Raw genomic sequence first — 23,837 nt, forward strand, 5'->3', positions numbered from 1 at the left:
CATTGCCCCTACCAAAGGGTAGAGAGCTCCACATCTACTCATTTCACCACAGGAAGGAGCTTGACTCAAGGCACTTGCATTGAAAGATGTTTTACCCTGGGATCTGAGCAGCTGCACTCAGCCAGGCTTCGGAGGAGAAAGGTGGTCTCCATTTCAAACTTGCAGTTACAAAAAGCCATTAAATAGCTTCTCATTACTCCTTAAAAAGATATCTGAATTACAATACAATCTTTTGACTGTTCCTTTTATGTCATTTTTGCATAACTCATTTTAATAGACATGAATAATATTTGAGCAGCTCATCTCAATCCTACGAGATCTGACTTGTCAGGTGAAGCAATTCACCCAGCCCACACCTGAATTGCAACAAGTCACTTCCTTTCCTTGTAACCTACATGAATTTTTAGCATTGGTGTCAATGTTCAGGACTTTAGTAAATGAATCATGTTACCTTTCAAAACAAGCACAATGTCATCACAAGAGAGTGAGTGCTCTGGTTAAGTCAGTGATTATAGATATTCCAAGACAGGCAATAATTAGTACTGAAGACCTGGAATGCCAGGCTTTGACCAATCAATGCATAGGAACGTTCAGAAATAAAATGGGAGGCAACTTCAAAACTTAGTTGAGGAAATTTTTTATTTGGAAACATCAGAAATGCGAAACCCAACACTGGGTGCACACCTTTTATGAGTAGGCATACGTTTTACTACTGGAAACATTTACATGTGCCTCAGGATGTTAAAAACACAAGTAGAACTCACTCCAATACCAGGACACAAAAGTAGGACTATGATCAGATCCAATCTTTTAACCAATTATTACATCCAGGGAGATCTGAGCAAATACAATTACCGACAGTGCAATAATCTACTATATCATGGGGACTCCAGAAACTCTGCTCCATTATAACAATGTATGAACATGTTAGATCTTTATAAATAAAATCCAGTGAAAAGAAATGAAACATTACAATTCTAATTTATCGAGTGCTCCTCAACAGTAATATGGATTGGAAATTGCACAGGTGTTTAGGAGCCACTGAACCTGGCTCTTAAAACCAAGACAATTCAATATCTAAATACACAGGACAATCACTAACATACATTGCGCATTTACAAGAGATTGACTACCAAAGTGAGACAACTGTACACATTCTGGAGTTAAGACCATTAGAATGACGGAGCTAAATGCTGTATTTGCAGGATTTATTTCGTGGAAAGGATCAGAGCGACAATCAGACCATAAAGACCCAACACTTCAGCAAAAATGAGGATCAGGATCATCCCAACAAATAACCTTGGCTGCTGTGCAGTTCCTCGTACACCAGCATCACCTACTATGCCAATAGCAAATCCAGCAGCAAGACCACTCAGTCCCACGCTCAAACCAGCACCCAGCTGAAGGAAGCTCCTGTAACGTGAAGATAAAAAAGTGTTATATTCAAGTTTGTGGTATGTTTTATTTGCTGAGAACACTCAGCCCTCAAACATCCCAGAAGTACTCCACAGAATTACATTATGCTGTGTTGTGAGTAAACATTCAGCTGTCAAACATGGCAACTTTGAGCATCAATTTCACAGCAAATACGCTCAGTTTCATCCTCTAACCTCCAGATACAGTTTTCAGTCTAATCCAGAGAAAACACTGCCCTTTAAGACTTGCAGCTTTCTGAGCAAATACTTTCTCACCCATCAAAACTTTGCAAGCCAAGTCCTGACTACAGATTACAGACAGTAAAGAACACTTTGAACAACTGCAAATTGCACTAAATCAGGAGAACCAAGGGGGATTGTTCATTTCTACATTGAGAATGAAGACAATTTAACAAGTGAAATTAGTACAAAGACTGAAGTGTGGGAACTGGTAACCGCCCCCCCTACACCCAGAGGGTCAATAATGCACTGGGGTAGATACACATTTTGATACAAACCACATGTGGAGGGCAGTTACTGAAGCACCAATCTGCAGGTTAAAAGTTATCCACAGGCACACAATAGGCTCGAGGGAATGCCAGTCACAAAGGGCCTTGTGCAGGGATATTTATCTCAATCAGCCTGCTGGATTCTTTAAGGGGGGTGGGGAGGAAAAAAGACAGGCCTTCTTAAACAAACCTGGATGTGGACTGCAGGGAACTCCATAAGGTGAAAGAAGAGAATAAATTAGACACTCATTGGAGCAAACAGACCTAGAGTTGATCCTGGGTTTAATGAGCCTCAATGAAAATCTAGATTATAGCCCACAATTTAAAGAAATGCAGAGATCCAACTAGGGGGTCATTCAATGACAATTCTTCAGAGACAAACCTTGATTCTGATCATAAGCTTTAGACTCCACTGCAGAGCATTGGTTGAGTCAGCAAGTTAGAGGCAAGGGTCAATATCTTTGGTTTGCATTGATGAATGAAGAGTGATGTCTGCCAGTATCAATGCCTCAGCACTGGTACAAATATTTCTACTTACACTGCAATCTTGGAGATGAAATGAAGGCTATGCAGATGAAGGAAATATTCCATCAATAGGAGGATTTGCTACCCAATACCAACACATATCCATCTGGTTCAAGTCTTCCACAAACTTAACTTTGATGCCAAGTTACTTGTAGTTTGACCACAGCAGGTAATACCGTAGCCACCTTCTCTGCTCCAGTGTTAGCTGACACTAGTGAGGTTAGAGCTGATTTGAAGTCAAAATAAGCACCTCAGAAGATCTGAATGGATGTGAAATATAGCTCATCCACATCTTCTGGTGTTTCAAACATGTCCCAACTTGGAAAACAGGGCTTTGGTTTGAATCAAGGTGGAAGTAAATGTCGAGAACAAGATCTTCAGCACAAACATGTCTATAAAATCAGGAGCTCAAAATGTCACCAGGCAGAAGCTTTCTAATCATTCAACACTCTACATACAATGATATCTTGGATCAAACCTGAAGCCACAATAACAGTGCATTTAGCTGACAATGGCCAGTGGGAAGGCTGATGTACACAATTGACCTCATCTGATATCTGGGGATGGGCATTAGGTACTGAAATTCCTGCTTTCCTGCAATGCTCAGTGGTAACTTTTTGTAGCAGCATCCCCTCCAATATGCACATCATGGAGCAATAGGAAAAAATTATAAATAATGGGCTAGCTTGATTTGTCTACAGTATATTTGTAAATATCTACATCAGAGGTTGGAAACTAATAGGGATTCTATGTGCAGAGGGTACTGCAGCAGACAAAAGCAATTTAACCATATTCTTGACCAATGACTTACTCCATACAGAACATTGGCATTCTGCAGGTGGCTAACCAGCTGCATCATCCTACAGCACTAGACAAGTTATCTTGGAGTGGAGCTCAACTGTATCCTGACCCATGTCCATTGCAGGGTCTTATGCAAACATTGGATTAACAGTAGAAACTAGCTACCACCTGGTGTGCTGGCCTCTACAATAGATTAACCAATCGATTTGAGATATGCTTTCATAGACAAAATGGAAGGACTAGATCATTTGAACTCACATAATGGAAATGCCAAAGCATCAGTGGTTTAGGAAGTTAGATTAAAAAAGGACCAGAGTTTGCCCAGAGGTTGAACAAGGAAATATCTTGGAAATGTAAAGGCTGCTGCATTATTGCTGTATCAGCACAGATCCAGCATACCCACACCCAGGTCAATGTGACACGCTTAAACTTCAAACACTGATCCAAGTCCAATTTGATCAAGATTTCCAGACTACATGTGTTTTCACAAGAGGAACAGAACCATGCTATTCCACAACATTTCAGCAGCTAGCAGCAGTAAGGCACTTAAAACTGCTAGTTTAATTTACACCTCAACACCAAATCACATCTTTACATGAATAATATTGTCTCTGCAAAGTATTTTAAGACAGAGACCCATCACATGGATAACCAGCACTGACTCATCTAACACCTCAAGTTATCTTTTAGTTACCAGTGCAAAGTGACAGTGACAAATAAGTACAGCAGACATGGCTCAGTGTCCCACTTCAAAAAAAAAATCCAGGACCAACAATCCTGGTCAGAGAGAACCATTTTCCAATGGTAAATGTAGGGTTTTGAATTTAGTCTTTACACTTTGTACACTGCATTGACAGTCACTTGGTTGCTATGCTCAGAAAGCTACCAACTACATGACTTTCGTGTTCTCATCCAACAAAAAAAGCAGCCAACACACCCACCCACAAACTTTGTTCTGCAGATCCTTTTGCCTCCGACATAAAGGCACAGCACGAGGGAATTCTGCACTTAGTGGGCCAGCTGTTCTAATGTCAGCTCATCCAATAATGTTAAACCACAGCCATTCATGAGTAGCTTTTACCAGTCATTTAAAGTATTAGTTCCAAAAACATTTCAAAAGCTACATCTGCTCTGTCCATCCTATAACTTCTACCCCTTTTAAAGCTTCAGCTGGTTTTGCTGCCCTCTTCCAACCTCCTGGTCTACAACTACTGCAATATTTATACATTAGATCCTAATGCTCAAATATTGCACTCTTCAAGCCTGTGAATCAGAACAATAATCACAGAATGCAGCCATTCAGCCTGCTTTTTGAGGGCACTAAATATTTATAATATTTTGTTTCTAATCAACTGGAGACAAGTTGTCCCTTACTTGACCCTTTGTGCAGTGGAACTACAGCACACAAGTTTAAGAGCCAGAATGCTCCACTAACCCTTCAGAGACACTGCTTCCTCCATTGGCTGAGTCATCTTGCAAGTTGATTCCAGCAAAATCTCCCAAGCTCAAAGCAAAACCAATTGCTCCAATATCACCTGCACAAGTTACAGACAACTGTACCTCTCCATTAGTATTTGAAATGCATCACTTGCAAAAATTGAAATTTAAGAATGCCAAAATATTTTAGAATGACAGGCTGTTCAGCACAACCAGCCCTTGTTACAATTTATCCTCCACACAAGTTGCCCAAATCTCTCATGCCCTTTCCTAAACATTCACTCCCTTCACCACCGGCGCACTGTGGCTGCAGTGTGTACCATCCACAGGATGCACTGCAGCCACTCGCCAAGGCTTCTTCGACAGCACCTCCCAAACCCGCGACCTCTACCACCTAGAAGGACAAGAGCAGCAGGCGCATGGGAACAACACCACCTGCACGTTCCCCTCCAAGTCACACACCATCCCGACTTGGAAATATATCGCCGTTCCTTCATTGTCGCTGGGTCAAAATCCTGGAACTCCCTTCCTAACAGCACTGTGGGAGAACCGTCACCACACGGACTGCAGCGGTTCAAGAAGGCAGCTCACCACCACCTTCGAGGGCAATTAGGGATGGGCAATAAATGCCAGCCTTGCCAGTGACGCCCACATCCCGTGAACAAATAAAAAAACATCCTTCATTCATTTAGGGCTTTGTGGCTGTCAAACTTTGTTTGATAACACTAGATGCTAGAACAGTCCCCATGGATTGGAAGGTAGCAAATGTAGCTCTGCTATTCAAGAAAAAGGGAGCAAACAGGGAACTATAAGCCAGTTAGCCTGACATCGGTAGTAGGGAAAATACTGGTATCATTAAGGACATAGTGACAGGGCACTTCAATCATTAAGTCAACATGATTTATGAAAGGGAAACTGAGTTTGAGGGTGTAACTAGCAGGGTAGATAAGGGGGAAACCAGTGCATTTATTTTCAAAAGGCATTTGATAAGGTGCCACATAAAAAGGTTGTTGCACAAGGTAGGGGCTCATGGGGTTGGAGGCAATATATTAGCATGGAGAGAGGATTGGTTAACAGACAAATCAGTCATTTTCAGGTTGGCAGGTGGTAATTAGTGGGGTGCCACAAAGATCAGTGCTTGGGCCTCAGCTATTTACAATCTATATTAATGACTTGGATGAAGGGACAGAGTGTATTGTATCCAAGTTTGCTGATATAAAGCTAGGTGGGAAAGTAAGCTGTGAGGACAGAGTCTGCAAAGGGATAGTTTGCATAGGTTAAGTGAGTGGGCAAGAAGGCAGCAGATGGAGTATAATGTGGGGAAATGAGGTTATTCACTTTGGCAGTTAGAAAAATTGATTTTTTTTTAAAAAAGGGTGAGAAACTATTAAATGTTGGTGTTAAGGGATTTGGGTGTCCTTGTACAAGAAACAAACATACAGGTACAGCAAGCAATTAGGAAGAGAAATGGTAGGTTTGCCTTTATTGCAAGGGGGTTGGAGTACAAGGGTAAGGAAGTCTTGCTGCAATTGTATAGGGCTTTGGTGAGACCACAACTAGAGTACTGAGTGCAATTTTGATCTCCTTATCCAAGGATGATATACTTGCTTTAGAGGCAGTGCAACAAAGGTTCACTAGATTGATTCCTGGGGAGAGGGTTGTCCCATGAGGAAAGATGGAGTAGAATGGGCCTATGGTCAAGAGCAGCAGGCACACGGGAACAACACCACCTGCATGTTCCCCTCCAAGTCACACACCATCCCGACTTGGAAATATATCGCCGTTCCTTCATCGTCGCTGGGTCAAAATCCTGGAACTCCCTTCCTAACAGCACTGTGGGAGAACCGTCACCACACAGACTGCAGCAGTTCAAGAAGGCAGCTCACCACCACCTTCTCAAGGGCAATAAATGCTGGCCTCGCCAGCGACGCCCACATCCCGTGAACGAATAAAAAAAAATGAGTGGCGATCTCATTGAAACAAGATTCTGAGAGGGCTCGACAGGGTAGATGCAGGGAAGATGTTTCCCCTGGCTGGAGAGTCTAAAACTAGGGGACATGGCCTCAGAATAAGGAGTCAGACATTTAGGACTGAAATGAGGAGGAATGTCTTCACTCAGGGTTGTGAATACTTGGAATTCTCTACCCCAGAGGGCTGTGGATGCTCACTGAATATATTTAAGACAGAGATTTTTGGACTCTAAGGGAACCTAGGAATATGGGAATAGGGTGGAAAAGTGAAGTCAAGGTCAAAGATCAGCCCTGACCTGACTGAATAGCAGAGCAGGCTTGAGGGACCATATGGCCTACTCCTGCTCCCATTTATGTTTCTTATGCTCCTGTGAAGCACTGTGGGACAGTTTACCATGTTAAAGGTGCTATATAATTGCAAGTTGTTGACAAACTATCTAACCTATTCTTAGATTTTGGAATGGTCTGTTTCAAATCATGCACTTTAGTGCATTCCCTTAAAAAAATCCTTCTGTCCTAAATCTATGCCCTCTTGTTCTAGACTCAACAACCATTGGAAACTACTGTTGTCTATCTAGTCCCATCCCTTCATAACTGTAATCACCTCTATCAACTCACTTACCTGCTGTAATGAAAACACCTCAATTTTTTAAGTCTCTAATTTATTTCCCAATAAGCAGCAGCCTGGTGATTCTGTGATGTACCCTCTATTGCCCCACCATCCTTCCTATGGCATGGAACCCAAAATTGCACAGTACTCCACTGGAGGTCTAAGATTTTAAATAGTCACCATTACATCTTGACTTTGCTATTCTGTAGCACTTGCCATAAAACCCAGTAACTTCATTGGCTTTATGGCCACATCCACTCAATGCTGAACCCCCTGCAAATCACTGCTCTTCCACATCACCCAACCTCCCCTCCAGACTAATGTTTAAAACCAATATATTTTACACTTAGACATTGAATTTCTTGCCCATTCCAGCATCTCAATACCACCATGCAGCTTTTGCTCAGATTTACTATGCTCCTATTTTAGGATCATCTTCAAACTTGGATGCCACTCCCTCTAGCCCTATATTCAAATCATTGAGGTACATATATAGTGAATAGTCCCAGAACAGAACCCTGCAGGACACCACTACCCATTTCTATCCAAAGAAATGGTCATCAACTCTAATCTGATTTGCTACCTTTCCCTTAATTCCATACCCTTTAATCTTCCAATAGTCTGTGGGGTACCCTGTGAAAAGCTTTGATAGTCCATGTACACTACATTTACCACCTTCAGATCTAGCAGGATTGTCAAGCATGATTTTTTCTGAAATGTGTTGTCTGCTTCTAGGATTCTCATCTAGATATTCTGCAATTTCATTTAATGATTCCAATACTTTCCCTACCACACATGTTAAATCAACTGGCCTGTAATTACCCATATTAGATCTGCTGTAAACTCACCCTCTATTTACTGGAGCAGCATAGAACATTGTATTCATGGTGTACATCCACCACATGCAGTTTTGATACAGTACATAGGCCAGTATCTAGTGTTCAAGAAAAGCTGTATCCCAAATATTTCACCATGAAGATCACAACTTTAATGTTTGTGATACGATTGACTTGTCTAATGCACTCAAATAGCTTTCTCTGGCAAATAGTTTGTCACTGAACACTATGCAAGCTAAATATGTCACTGCCAGACCCATGTTAGCAGTTACTTACTTCAAGGACAATTGTCCTGGACAAAATTTTGAATCGATGAACTGAAAGAAAAATGTTACCACTCCCACACCCTAAAATATTCTCAGTAATGTGACTTACTTGAATAGCGTTATCTTTTCTGTGAGTGAGTTGGCAATTAGTACTGCCACCACCAGTCCATAGATAGCAATGATACCTGCCATCACAACTGGAATGATGGATTTCATGATTAGCTCAGGCCTCATGACAGACATGGCAGCAATTCCTGTTCCACTCTTAGCAGTTCCATATGCAGCTCCTAGAGCTAAGGAGAAAGCATCAGAAAGTCAGAACACTGCAAATCAGCCATAAAACAATTATACTCTTACAGAAGGGACTCAAGAAACAGCACTTTTCATCCTTTATACTATCTGCACACAACTGGTTTAGACTCCCAGTTGTAAAGGTTGATTCAGATCTTTTTAATGCATACCCTAGAACAATGGGACAAATAGTTCATTAGGTGTAAACTGCTAGGAAGTAAGTTAGAGGACAGTAGATAACTAAGCAGAGCAGCTTGTGAAAACCTCAACCCCTGTAATTCAAGTAGGCACACAGCTACCACATTTTATAGTTATGCAACAGGCATAGTAAGGCAACAGATGGCACTGCCAGCTGCAACATTGGGGGGTCTGATTTTACCAACTGAGTTGCTGTATGTTACTCTGGTTTAGAAGATACCAGTTTTCATTTTTTCCACTACAAATCCTTTTCCTTTGTAGACTAGGAATTCACAAGTTACTTACCCCAGGAGCACTGCATTTTTACAAGTTCTTAAATAGCTTGTCAACATTTACTCTTCCTAAAAAGAATCCATATGTAGCAGTTAACTATAACAAAAGCATGAATTCTCCACTTCAGCCCCTAGAGATACACCAACTGTAGCAAGGACAGTCAGTGAATTTCAGCTGGCTGTAACAAGAACAGCCCCAACACAATGTCAAGTATTTCTAAGCCGCACATGTTTCTATTACCCAACAGTGGCATGACATTCTTTGGGTGCTGTGGCAACAGATGCCTGAAGTTAGGGAAAAAGAACCCTAGCCAGCAATCCCCACTAGAATTGTGTCGGTAGAGACATTTGGTGAGGACAAGTCCAAGTTCAGCTATGATGCAATCGATAATTTAATAAATTGATCCACTATCAAGGCTCCCATGTACAGAATGTCTACTTACATTCAGTGTAGAGCACAAACAGGCCATTTGGCTCAACTGGTCCATGCGCCACACGAGCCTCCTCCTACCCTTCAACACTCAAGAAGCTCGACACCATCCAGGACAAAGCAGCTCACTTGATTGGCACCCTATCCACCACCCTAAACATTCACTCCCTTCACCACCGGCGCACAGTGGCTGCAGCGTGCATCATCCACAGGATGCACTGCAGCAACTCGCCAAGGCTTCTTAGACAGCACCTCCCAAACCCGCGACCTCTACCACCTAGAAGGACAAGAGCAGCAGGCACATGGGAACACCACCTGCACGTTCCCGTCCAAGTCACACACCATCCTGACTTGGAAATATATAGTCGTTCCTTCATCGTCGCTGGGTCAAAATCCTGGAACTCCCTACCTAACAGCACTGTGGGAGAACCTTCACCACACGGACTGCAGCGGTTCAAGGCAGCAGCTCATCACCACCTTCTCAAGGGCAATTAGGGATGGGCAATAAATGCCGGCCTCACCAGCAACACCCACATCCCATGAACGAATAAAATAAAACCCCATCAGTATTACTTTCTATTCCTTTCTCCCTCAAGTACTTCTCTAGCTTCCCCTTAATTGGGTGAGGAATTAGAGAGTGACTACATTCTGATGGAATAGTACCCTAGCACAAGAGTCCATCACCACTGCAGAAGCGCACAATGTTTGAGTACTAAAACTTGATCTGCTGGATGCTAAAAAGTTACTTCTGAATGCTTCTGCTTAGGATAATTATAGATTAGAGCCATGAGATACTGCTACCGCACAGTACTAAAATGACTGCTAAATGAACATTAGAAAAATTGCCTCAAATTGAGGCAAGCACAAATAAATTTATACTTCTCGCAACAGCAATCTTTGATGGGGAGAAATAAATCATGTATAGTTTAGTCTTGAGGTAACATCCAGTAATTTTAAGCTCGAGTATGTGGTCTTATAAACAACTTCCTTTAATGAGATACCACAAAGTTTACACTATATGCAACATTTGTATAAAGCAAGATACAATCAGATTATGCAAACTTTAGTCAGTGCTAATAAGACCACAGACTGCTTAAACCAGCACCATCATCACACTTGATATGAAGCCCAATCGTTGACTCTATACAAGCAAAGCTGACATGAAATGTAACAGCATTGGATTTCATAACTGCACATTGAGGAGCTCAAGTATAGTCGCATCTCTACACCCAGCGGAGGGGGAAGGTAGACAACCAGTTTCCTGTAATAACTCCATTCCACCAGAAGGTGCAACAGGAAATCCCTTCAAATCTTGTGGGGAACTGGCCAGCTAACAATCAAGACATAGGGTGCAGGAAAAAAAAAGTTAGGCCAAGTTCTATTTAATTAGAAGATTCCCTACCCAAGTAACTTAAATGTTGATATTATGGCTGGCTAGAGATTCTTGTGGAATGTCCCTCCCTGCTAAACCAGGCCAATATGATCAATTGGAGGGAGCACTGCCCATGTACCATCAGTTTGGCAGCAATTGGTGATCCACCAAAACAGCTAAGCAGCATTGGCTGCAACCTGTCAGTCCAAGGAGAGAAGCACAGCATTACTAGAATGCTTCTGTAAGTTTCTAACCACAAAGATTTAGCATGAAGCCCCAAATGAGAACAATGTTGACAAAGGACAACACTTAACTGTCAATTTACTTTTCTCCTAGTTTATCACCCCTACCACCATTCCAAACAAACTCCACCCACCCAAGGTTGTTCCCAAGAACTGAAATAGCAAGCTAAATGGCACATACTGTATTTCATTGGGATTAGATGGCACACTATATCAGGAACACATAGCAATGGCTAGGTCTCAAATTTTACTTGTTCAGGAATAGGAGATGACTCCCATTTCTCAAGGATTTCAAAAAGCAGTCTAGAGACTGCCATTTGTGTAGACAGCTAAAATTGCATCAACAGGGTTTGAAGTAAGCTGCCAAATCACTACACGTTTACTTACTAAATAGCTAGGTCTGCATTAAATGCAAAAGGTAGTCCTTCAAACAGCTAATAACAGCCCAAAGTAATTACATTCACAGACAGAACATCTTTCAGCACATTATTCCCAAAAAAAAAATCTGTCCAGTAACTCAGATTTTTGCTAAACAAACCCAACCCCCAACTTCATGTTGGATCAATGTTGCTAATTGACTGCAGGGCAACACATCAAAAGCAGAGACTGCCCACATTCCAAGGTGAAGGAGTGAAGATTAGATAGTAATCAAGTATAGGAACCCCAGCCATTATTCCAGGAGAGGGCAAGTGAGAGCTTCCACTGCTGTACCAACTGTCATCAGCAGAGTCAAACATGTAGTGTGCAGCAGAGACACCCAACACAATTAGCTGCAGCAGAGAAGACCCATATTCAGAACTAGTGTGTAATGTCTGAGCATCACTAAGGCTCTTTTTAAAAAAAAAATTCAAGAGCGGAGAGTCAGAAGGGAATAAAATTGAGAGCAGCAAGAGAGGGGAAGACCCAGGGGAAATCTACAATACAAATAGTACAAACAGTTGTTCAAGAACAAGTGAAAGGGAAAAGCATAGAGCAGCAGAAAAAGTGTACTTTAGGCACGACAGAAAAAATAAAAACTAGAAGGCGTAAGGCAATTAACCCAGCATCAAAGCTGTGGCAGGGGGTTGGGAACCTGAGCAGGGAGACAGGAAAGCGTGTCAGGAAGGGACAGAAGGTATGGAGTAAAAGGTAAAGTGTTAAAAAAGGAAAAAGCAGGAACTAAGTGTCACAAAACATATTTGAAAGTTCTTTATCTGAATGCACATAGCATTCGTAACAAAATGGACGAGTTAACGGCACAAATAACTACGTATGGGTATGATCTTGTGGCCATTACAGAAACATGGCTGCAGGGTGACAACGACTAGGAATTAAATATGCCAGGGTATTTAACAATCAGGAAGGACAGGCAGGAAGGAAGGGGAGGTGGGGTGGCTATGTTAGTAAAAGAAGGAATCACTAATACAGATAAATGATATTGGGACAAAGGATTAGGACAATGAAACAGTTTGGGTAGAGATAAGGAATAATAAGGGGAAAAAAACACGAGTGGGCATAGTATATAGGCCTCCTAATAGTTGCAACTCTGCTGGAAGAAGTATAATCAGGAAATAGTCAGGGCATGTAATAAGGGAACAGCTATAATTATGGGGGATTTTAACTACCATATTAACTGGACAAATCAAATTGGGCAGGGCAGCCTTGAGGACGAGTTCATTGAGTGCATCAGGGATGGATTTTTTTTTTTTTTTTATTCGTTCACGGGATGTGGGCGTCGCTGGCAAGGCCGGCATTTATTGCCCATCCCTAATTGCCCTCGAGAAGGTGGTGGTGAGCCGCCTTCTTGAACCGCTGCAGTCCGTGTGGTGACGGTTCTCCCACAGTGCTGTTAGGAAGGGAGTTCCAGGATTTTGACCCAGCGACAATGAAGGAACGGCGATATATTTCCAAGTCGGGATGGTGTGTGACTTGGAGGGGAACGTGCAGGTGGTGTTGTTCCCATGCGCCTGCTGCCCTTGTCCTTGTCCTTCTAGGTGGTAGAGGTCGCGGGTTTGGGAGGTGCTGTCGAAGAAGCCTTGGCGAGTTGCTGCAGTGCATCCTGTGGATGGTGCACACTGCAGCCACAGTGCGCCGGTGGTGAAGGGAGTGAATGTTTAGGGTGGTGGATGGGGTGCCAATCAAGCGGGCTGCTTTATCTTGGATGGTGTCGAGCTTCTCGAGTGTTGTTGGAGCTGCACTCATCCAGGCAAGTGGAGAGTATTCCATCACACTCCTGACTTGTGCCTTGTAGATGGTGGAAAGGCTTTGGGGAGTCAGGAGGTGAGTCACTCGCCGCAGAATACCCAGCCTCTGACCTGCTCTCGTAGCCACAGTATTTATATGGCTGGTCCAGTTAAGTTTCTGGTCAATGGTGACCCCCAGGATGTTGATGGTGGGGGATTCGGTGATGGTAATGCCGTTGAATGTCAAGGGGAGGTGGTTAGACTCTCTCTTGTTGGAGATTGTCATTGCCTGGCACTTATCTGGCGCGAATGTTACTTGCCACTTATCAGCCCAAGCCTGGATGTTGTCCAGGTCTTGCTGCATGCAGGCTCGGACTGCTTCATTATCTGAGGGGTTGCGAATGGAACTGAACACTGTGCAGTCATCAGCGAACATCCCCATTTCTGACCTTATGATGGAGGGAAGGTCATTGATGAAGCAGCTGAAGATGGTTGGGCCTAGGACACTGCAGTATGTAACTGATCCTACAAGGGGGCAAGCAACCTTGGACCTGGTCCTGTGTAATGAGCCAGGATTAATTAATAATGTCCTAGTTAAGGATCCCCTTGGAATGAGTGACCATAACATGGTTACATTCCATATCCAATTAGAGGGTGAGAAGGCTGGTTCTCAAACAAGCGTACTGAGCTTGAATAAAGGAGACTATGATGGTATGAGGGTGGAATTGATTAAAGTGGACTGGGAAAATAGATTAAAGGGTAAGACGGTACATGAGCAGTGGTGTTCATTCAAGGAGTTATTTTACAACTTTCAAAAAATATATATTCCACTGAGGAGAAAAGGGTGTAAAAGAAATGACAGCCATCTGTGGATAAGTAAAGAAATTAAGGACAGTATCCGACTAAAAACAAGGACATAAGGTAGCCAAACTTAGTGGGAGGATAGAAGATTGGGAAGTCTTCAAAAGACAGCAAAAAGTAACTAAAGGATTGATTAAGGGAAGATAGATTATGAAAATAAATTAGCAAAAAATATAAAAAGATAGCAAGAGTTTCGACAGTTATATAAAAAGAAAAAGGGTGGCTAAGGCAAACACAGGTCCCTTAGAGGATGAGACCAGGAAATTAATGGTTTGAAACATGGAAATGGCAAAAATGCTGAACAAATATTTTGTTTCAGTCTTTATGGTCGAGGACACTAAGAATATCCCAACACTGGACAAACAGGGGGAGGAGCTAAATACGATTAAAATCACTAAGGAATTGGTACTCAGTAAAATAATGGGACTCAAGGCAGATAAATCCCCTGGACCTGATGGCTTACATCCTAGGGTCTTGAGGGAAGTGGCAGTAGGGATTGTGGATGCTTTGGTAATAATTTTCCAAAATTCTCTGGACTCGGCAAACGTCCCGGCAGATTGGAAAACTGCTAATGTAACATCCTTATTTAAAAAGGGTAGCAGGCAGAAGGCTGGAAATTATAGACCAGTTAGCCTAACATCTGGGGTGGGTAAAATTTTGGAATCTATCAAGGAGACAGTAGCAGAACATTTGGATAAACATAATTTAATAGGACAAAGTCAGCATGGCTTTACGAAGGGGAAGTCATGTCTGACAAATTTGCTCGAGTTCTTTGAGGATATAACGTGCAGGGTGGATAAAGGGGAACCAGTGGACGTAGTGTATTTAGACTTCCAGAAGGCATTCGACAAGGTGCCACATAAAAGATTATTGCTCAAGATAAAGAATCACTGGATTGGGGGTAATATTCTGGCATGGGTGGAGGGTTGGTTATCTAACAGGAAGCAGAGAGTTGGGATAAATGGTTCATGCTCGGACTGGCAACCAGTAGCCAGTGGTGTTCCGCAGGGGTCGGTGCTGGGTCCCCAACTCTTTACAATCTATATTAACGATTTGGAGGAGGGGACCAAGTGTAACATATCAAAGTTTGCAGATGATACAAAGATGGGAGGGAAAGTGGAGAGTGAGGAGGACATAAAAAACCTACAGGGGGATATAGACAGGCTGGGTGACTGGGTGGAGGTTTGGCAGATGCAATACAATATTGGAAAATGTGAGGTTATGCACTTTGGCAGGAAAAATCAGAGAGCAAGTTATTATCTTAAAAGCAAGAAGCTGGAAAGTACTGCAGTACAAAGGAATCTGGGGGTCCTAGTGCAAGAAGATCAAAAAGTTAGTATGCAGGTGCAGCAGCTGATCAAGAAGGCCAACAGAATGTTGGCTTTTATTGCTCAGGGGATAGAATATACAAACAGGGAGGTATTGCTGCAGTTATATAAGGTATTGGTGAGACCGCACCTGGAATACTGCATACAGTTTTGGTCTCCATACTTAAGAAAAGACATACTTGCTCTCAAGGCAGTACAAAGAAGGTTCACTCGGTTAATCCTGGGGATGAGGGGGCGGACATATGAGGAGAGGTTGAGTAGATTGGGACTCTACTCATTGGAGTTCAGAAGAATGAGAGGCGATCTAATTGAAACACAAGATTGTGAAGGGGCTTGATCGGGTGGATGCGGTAAGGATGTCCAAGGATGGGTGAAACTAGAACTAGGGGGCATAATCTTAGAATAAGGGGCTGCTCTTTCAAAACTGAGATGAGGAGAAACTTCTTCACTCAGAGGGTAGTAGGTCTGTGGAATTTGCTGCCCCAGGAAGCTACATTAAATAAATTTAAAACAGAAATAGACAGTTTCCTAGAAGTAAAGGGAATCAGGGGTTACGGGGAGCGGGCAGGAAATTGGACATGAATTTAGATTTGAGGTTAGGATCAGATCAGCCATGATCTTATTGAATGGCGGAGCAGGCTCGAGGGGCCGATTGGCCTACTCCTGCTCCTATTTCTTATGTTCTTATGTTAGTGGGCCACTTTTATTACCCAAGTTGGTGGTTAGGGTACCTTCGTGAAGGAATTGTTTTTAAGTGACTTGCTTGCTAGGTTACTTCAGAGATGATCAAGAGTCAACCACACAGCATGGGATTGGAGTTGGTAGTGAACTAGACCAGTTAGGGGCAGCAGGTTCCTCTCCCTGAAGGACAGGGAACCAGTTTGGTTTTTACAACAATCCAGCAGTTTTCATGGCAATTTCTTCTGGTGCCAGCCCACAAGTGACTGGATTTATTGAATCCACTTTCCCCAACCTATCATAGCAAGATTTGAATTCAACCTCATTAATAGAGGACAATAACCAACTAAACCAACATCCCAACTGTACACAGCACCAGGATATTAACAACTGCTTTGGCAGCCAACTACTGAAACCATGCACAGTTCAAGCTCTTGGCCTATGGCTTCAGATATTCTTAAAAATAGCCAAATATATACACAGGTCTCAAAAAGGACAAGTTAGCAAAGCTTCAGTTAAAATTTAGAGTTCACAGAATTCATGAGATTCAATTAGAAAGTGGCTTTAAAAAGTTACTGAAAAGGGAAAAGTTACAATGTGTGAAACCTTCATTGTGTTCCAGAATAGAGGGGATCCCTTGGATTACCACACTGCAGCTTAACATCTAATACGACCTTAGCAAAGAAAATATAACTGTCACTGAAGTGCACAAAAATCCAGATACTGCCACTTAGTAGCTGATTATAGAACCTAAATTCCCCAGTTGAACTTCAGTACCTGGCTACTTATAGACCACAAGTTTCAGTTGCAAGGAAAGTTTTTGAAATGATATAGATCTTGCAGATGAACACTTGGAATAGTACATGAAGTCAGAGAGAAGGCTGAAAATCATTTACCATTGTGTCTGAGACAGGGGAAATGTACAGTAGTTATTTTTCAAAAAGCTTTGAAAAGATAAGATAGGCAAGTTAAGGAGTCACAAATTGAAGGTATCATACCAGATGGAAAATTGGCTTAAACAAAGCTATAAATGGATTAGTGAGCCATTCAAACCCTGCCATTTGATTATAGCTGATCTGTACCTCAATTCTTTTTACCCACCTTTACTCTACATCCCTTGATATACTTACCCAACAAAAATTTATCAAATAGAAACTTCCCAGCATGGAAAGAACAAATGAGGAGCAATGCAAGTAGAATGAGGATTTTGGTCTTTTAAACAGTAGTTCTCAAACACTCAGCCATGTCCTCATTCCAGCCTCCTGGACATACCACCCTCCTGCATCCCCATCACTGGCAGAGCCTTAAGTCATTCCTGTCCTCAAACTCCCTCTGCATGCTACCCCTCATTTAAAAAAACTCTTCAAAATTGTTTGACCTACTTTGTCAACTCAGCAAGTAATGCTTGGCCATTTACCCTGGGACTTGTATTGTTAAAGGCTTCATACTAGAGGCTATGGCAGTATAATAGTTATGGTACTTATGAAACTGCATTCAATAAATCTGGTAAATTTGTGGACTGGTACCAGAAAAAATGACATGGATTGTAGTACATACCCAGCTGGTTCATTAATTTTATGCAACCAGGATGGTACAAGGTGAACTAAATGAACTTCCCCCACCACCCCCCCCCCCATTCTTGCAATTCCTATAAATGGAAGGTGAAACAAATTGAACAAAGGGTTCAAGAAAATGGAACTCTTCTGGAGAATGGACTGAGGATGTGGCAAGGCAGTACTGTTCAGCCAATGGACATTTCCAGTCCTGAAGACTTCCAGGCTCATTTCCCCAAGTTGGGCCATTCTACCTTCAAGTTGAGGTCTGGGAGGTGGAATAAGCTGCAATGATGCAGTAAACATGCTTAAAATCCACACATGTGGAGATGCCGGTGATGGACTGGGGTGGACAAATGTAAGGAATCTTACAACACCAGGTTATAGTCCAACAGTTTTATTTGAAAATCACAAGCTTTCAGAGCTTACCTCCTTAGTCAGGTGAGTGAGTGAGGGACAAAGGAGGTAAGCTCTGAAAGCTTGTGATTTTCAAATAAAATCCACACAGGTTGGTGACAATGCTGTGTCGGATACACCAGGCAGAATCAATGCTTACAATGGGATTACATGATCAATATATTTCAACACTTATCACACCAATTTGTTGCAGGTGGAATTTTCCACTTACAAATTTAGTAAAAGAACAAGCTGCTCCAGCAAGTCACACCCTAAAGATGAATTATGCAACTAACTGGGAGATGCCCGTCAAAGCAGCTCAGGACAAGATTATTCTGCTAGTTGTTTTTTTAAAAAACCTTCACCTCCATTTAAGGCAACAAACAGAGCAATTTTTTTTAAAAAGATAAACTTGCAAGGTCAAAAGGGACACTATGCCTTTCCTTGTACAAAGGTCAGGAGACAACCAGACTAGATGGTAACCAATACAAGATCCATTAAAGAGATCAGTGAACAATTTAGAATCACACAGAACCATGCTCTTAAGTTGTTTGTCAAATGGGAGCACATCAGCATTTGGCAAATCATTTACCACAGCCAAGCTGACAGTTGTTAATATTTCAGTGACACTAGTTACATTAAACATGGGGAGGCAGTATCCAGAATGGGCAACTTTTGTCCAAACTGTTCAGGCCTTGTTTCTTTGTACATGCTACATTTACACGTGAACACCTTCCCAAGCCAGTGTGGCTGGCTATAGTATAAAGGAAGAGTCCATACTTCCACAGATGCACCCTGACTTGGTGTATTCAGCATATTCTGTTTTTATTTGATTGCCAGCATCTGCAGTATTTTGTTTTCGTTCTAGTGCGGCTATATCCTGTCACCACAAGAGCTATTTTTAGACTGGATCAAGTGTACACACCTTTGATCTCAATTTGAAAAATGTTGCATGTATTCCACATTGTTACCTGGAACCAACATGTTGGAATAAACTGGCAGCTGGCATTGATGTGTCTGCTGCTCAATAAATCAAAAGCAACATGCCTGTTCTAAACAGAAAGGTTTCAAGATGGCTGCTTAATCTAATTCACTGTAGGAACACAGGACATATCCCTAATAAACTGGTGGGCAAAAGTAGGGAGTGAGCATGATCTGATCTTGTCACAGGCTCAGACATTTTGTAAGCTGTAGAATTTCATGACATTTTTAAAACCTCATACCAAAAAAGTGGCTATTCTCTGAACCTACACAGTGATTGTTAGCACTGTATAGGAGTATCTATTTTTCACATGCACACTCTTCCTTCTCCTCCCTCCCCACCTTGCTGGGGAGGCAGGGGGTGTGGTGGGATGGAGAAAGACGACCAGCTAACTTAGGCCAGTAATTCAACCTGGGACCCTCCAGTCTATGCTAGAAAAGGTAGGAGGATGTGCGGTTATAAGTTGTGCAACCCAGTTACTTTCACTTTCTGGGTGGTCATTTCCACAGTCCTTTTGGTTACTGTGAAGATTTCCAATGAACTTTAAAAATCACTAAAGTGGTCAACACCAGTGTAAGGAATTTCATTAGTCGGAACAGAGCCAAACAAAAAATAGGCAAAGCAAAGTTTCCACCAGTCAAAACATTTCCAAACTGCATACTGCAGTCCTATACAGTAGCAATTTGAGGACTACACTGAGCAATGAAACAGACCAAACAATTTAAAGGTTAAGTGTTACACCACTAATATTCTAGTGCATGCCAACTGAACTGCTTTTAATGTGGTTAAAGATTGCCTGTTAGTGGCATACATATACAATCAACTCATAGATCACATCCAATACAAACAGCTATTGGCCAAATCAGTGTTAACAGCAGTCTCACCCCATTCAGATGTTTAACAGGTTCAAAGCAGGTTAGTATTTTAATTTTTAAAACTTCCCTTCCCTCCAATTCAATTACAGAGTAATCACTTGAACGTGACATTCTTTGGAATATTTTACTGTGAACCCAGCCCAGTTTCTTAGTGTTTGTAATCATTTAAGGAATTTACATTATTGCAGCATAGTGGAAGATTTAAGCAAGTCAAGGCAACAGCTTTTGCAATGATTACAAGAATCAAACCAATGAGAGATTACAATGCCACTTGCTCACTGCATGAGTCCAAATGCATGATGGCAACTGTGCAAAAGTATAGATCTCCACAGTTGAGCTTCATAAATATAAATACATACACTGGATATAAAACACACCCTAGTATCCATTTGGGCAAACCAATTTCAGTTCCTGTGTAAAGGATTTACATCTTTCGTGAAACCACACCATTGCAGCATCAAGCAAATCCCAATTTCAAAGGGTGCTCCTTTAGGCTTTGAAAGCTACACAGGAAATGTGTTTCCAACTATACTCAATTCATTTGCTACTCAATTATATTCATGCAGCAACCCAAACCTATCAATGATAAAAACTAGAACATCTCATTGTTCGTTTGGGCAGCTATAAGCATTTGTCTCACGACAAAATAGTTTCAGGTGGAAAAATAAAATTTTACGGTGGGTTGTGAAAGATCCGAATCTATTTTAAGTTAATATTTTCCTTAAAAAATTAGACTGATCTTTGAAAATGCAGAATGTCACATTATTGCAGAATTGGGAAGCGAAAAAATGTTGCAGTACACGTATATACAAACTAACACCCGCACCCCGGTCATATGATCGGCTCGGGACTGCCCGCTCCGGAAATTGCCGAACCCCCACCCCCAGATCCGCTATGCAGCACGGAGACACCCAGCAGTCGCTTGACGAGGCAGAAGAGCCGGCCGGAAACACCCGAACGCGGCCGAGTCGCTCACGGAAAGAGCCGAAACGGCTTCGGCGGCGGCTCGAGCTGGCATCGGAGCAGGATCGTCCACCTACGCAGGCGAGAGCGTCCGCCGCAGGAAGCAGCAGCAGCAGCAAACCCGTCCCAAGCATAGGTGAATAGACGCGATATCATATATAAATAAATAAAACACGCGGCCATTTTACATATATATCACATTCAAAAATAAAAGCCGCTGAGAGGAGTGTTTGCCGATCGACTTCGCGCCCCCCTCAGCTGAAGCGGGAGAGGGGGTGGGGGGGGTTTACGCCGATCATTAGGCCGAACAGCAGCAGCTGGCTTCCCGTCCCCTCCCGCCCAAAGTAAATGCGCGACTCACCGCTAAAAACCATGGCAGCCGAGGCGCCCATCACCGCGAAGAAGGGCGAGTATTCGGGAGCGTCGGGGGTGGACATCTTGTCAGCTACTCGTGCGGGGACTAACACTACCTACAGTTAATGTACACAAAGCGGGGCGGCTTGTCCTGCTCTTTTTTGTTTCCTATTTTTTTTTCCCCCCTCGTGGTTTTCTCTCCCTCTCGCCCGCTGCCGGTTGCCTAACGCCGCCACCTGTAACAGAGACTTCGGGAGAAGCTCCGCTCCTACTCGACCCTAAATACAAACTACTGACAAAATGGCGGTGCGGGGAGAGTCACGTGACGGCGCCCGGGGAACCTGCCACCGCCGCAAATAGGGGGGGGGGGCGCGATCGCACACTCCACGCATCAATTTATCTTCAAAATTACTGTTTAATTTACCTCTCAGCGACACGATACTTTGGATCTGATAATAGGTTTATGAATCTATACACGAGCATTTTCTGTCTTTTATAAGTTTGATGCAATGGTTGTCAGCGACCTTTCCTCCCCGTCTCCCCTCTGCTTGGCCGCTGTGTTGGTCGCCGCCTCTGCGGGCGGTCCTGTGAATCTGCTTCATTATTGAACAGGGAAGGGAAGGGCCATTTAAATGAATGTATTTGCAATGCATTAGACACTAAATGCAACACCACTCACCTCTGATCTCAGCTCAGGTCATTCAAATCCTTTTCATTATTTAGATAGTGTCACACTAGTTTGCAAACCTTGACTATGTTCAACATCTTTTCTGCTTGTAGAAGACACCAAATGTGCAGGAACGTGACATTTCATTCAATCTACAGGACAGGTTTTGCACAATACACTGACATCTACATGGACAGATGTAATCTCCATTCCAGGACATTCAGGGTACCCAAATCACAGAAGTGGCCAAGAGTGTGCTACAATGCCTGAAGGGCTGAGGGCATTTTTATTGCAAACTCAAGGTCATTTGTGTAACCCAAAGAAGAAAAGATTACCCTCTAGTCTGATACCTACAGTAAATGTTTGTTTCGATGTATTGCTGGACTTAAATTTAGTTTGAAAGCAACAAATCTGAAGGTGGCCTAGTAGTGCAGAAGGTTGTCCATGAAGTTCCTATTCTTAATTTAGGTGTAGTCACCAAGTGGAGATGATGTGCTTCTTGATACGGTTAGTGGGCAGTCAGTGGGTGGGTCACCCTGGGTGCTCTTGTGGAGCTTCTCGTTGCCAATTACAGACCCAGACATGGACAGTTTACTGTTCAGATCATTTGAGAGAATGCTGAATCGCCTGCACAGGCTCCTGACTCCAGGTACAAAACAGAAAACACACAGCAGGCCCATTAGCATCTATAAAGAAAAGACAGGTTAATGTTTCTGGCCATCATCATCATGGGAGCACCATCACCACAAGGACTGCAGTGGTTCAAGGAGAAGATCCACAGACACTTTCTAAGGGCCACGAGGGATGGACAATAAATGCGGCCTTGCCAACATCACTCACATCCCAAGAACAAATAAAAAATAAAGCTGTAGGCAAACCTTCTGACTTCACAGCTCCAGGTTGCTGAGACAGGATTTCCAGACAGCCTTTTAAAAAGTTGCATATGAAAGGCTGCCACACAAGCTTAAGGCCATGGATAGCCTAGTTAAAACTAGGTGGACAAGGAGTTGGCTGAAACGGAGGAAGCTTTGGTTATTAGTTATGTAAATGATGTTGGAATGGGGAGATGAACTGAGTGGAGTGTCCCAGGGGTCAGTACTAGACCCCCTACAGTTTCTGATCTGTATAAATCACCTAGAAAGAAAGAACTGGCATTTATATAGCGCCTTTCACAACCTCAGGATGTCCTAAAGTGCTTTTCAGCTAATTAATTACATTTGAAGTGTAGTCACTGTTGTAATATAGGAAACGCGGCAGCCAATTTGTGCACAGCAAGGTCCCACAAACAGCAATGAAATAATGTCCAGATAAGCTATTTTAGTGATGCCGGTTGAGGGATAAATATTGGCCAGGACACTGGGGAGAACTCCCCTGCTGTTCTTCGAAATAGCACCATGGGATCTTTTACGTCCACTTGAGAGGGTAGACAGGGCCTTAGTTTAACGTCACACCAAAAGACTGGAGTGTCAGCCTGATTTATATGCTCAAGTCTCTGGAGTGGGAATATGAACTCACGACAGTCTGACTCAGAGGTGAGAGTGCTGCTCATTGAGCCAAAACCTAAATTCAGAAAATAAGTTGGTGAAATTCACAGAAGATATCAAACTAAGGAGGAGTTGAGAGTGGAGCAGTAGAGACTGATTGAACAGCCATGGAGTCACAGAAGAACCGAGACAGTAGGGCGATTTTCCAATTTGTTGCTCCCAGAAGGCAGTGGCATTTGCAGGGATGCATCTTGGGAAGAAGTCATGGCCTGCATGCCTCCCCGTGAGCACAATCTCCCCCGCTGGGAGCACCAACACAATCTCCCCCAATATTTGCAGGTGGACAGATGGAATTCAATA

General features: G+C 42.7%; 1 protein-coding gene and 1 long non-coding RNA gene across 2 annotated transcripts in view; one reads left to right on the forward strand and one right to left on the reverse strand.

Annotated features, from left to right (window-relative positions):
- Positions 1–621: 621 nt before the first annotated feature.
- On the reverse strand, positions 622–21,632 carry atp6v0cb (ATPase H+ transporting V0 subunit cb). The gene is made up of 3 exons (XM_068003595.1): positions 21,334–21,632; positions 8,479–8,662; positions 622–1,413 (listed from the first exon to the last, which is right to left on the reverse strand). Exons 1-3 carry the CDS (start codon positions 21,407–21,409, stop codon positions 1,209–1,211), a joined length of 465 nt encoding a protein of 154 aa, XP_067859696.1. The 5' UTR covers positions 21,410–21,632; the 3' UTR covers positions 622–1,208.
- Positions 21,005–23,837, forward strand: part of LOC137340803 (uncharacterized) — a 72,488-nt gene continuing 69,655 nt past the window's right edge. Inside the window, exon 1 of the long non-coding RNA XR_010966869.1 lies at positions 21,005–21,108. This is a non-coding gene — a long non-coding RNA (uncharacterized lncRNA). The remainder of the gene's footprint in view (positions 21,109–23,837) is intronic.

Source organism: Heptranchias perlo, chromosome 22 (genome assembly GCF_035084215.1).
Source record: "Heptranchias perlo isolate sHepPer1 chromosome 22, sHepPer1.hap1, whole genome shotgun sequence".
Classification (NCBI taxonomy): domain Eukaryota; kingdom Metazoa; phylum Chordata; class Chondrichthyes; order Hexanchiformes; family Hexanchidae; genus Heptranchias; species Heptranchias perlo.

Bases quoted from the DNA above. Each gene is read 5' to 3' on its own strand.
- atp6v0cb (XM_068003595.1), bottom strand. From the start codon at position 21,409: ATGTCCACCCCCGACGCTCCCGAATACTCGCCCTTCTTCGCGGTGATG. The intron at 8,663-21,333 runs GTGAGTCGCGCA...CTTTCTCCTTAG, and splicing joins GGCTGCCATGGTTTTTAGCG to CTCTAGGAGCTGCATATGGA. The intron at 1,414-8,478 runs GTAAGTCACATT...TTCACGTTACAG, and splicing joins GAAAAGATAACGCTATTCAA to GAGCTTCCTTCAGCTGGGTG.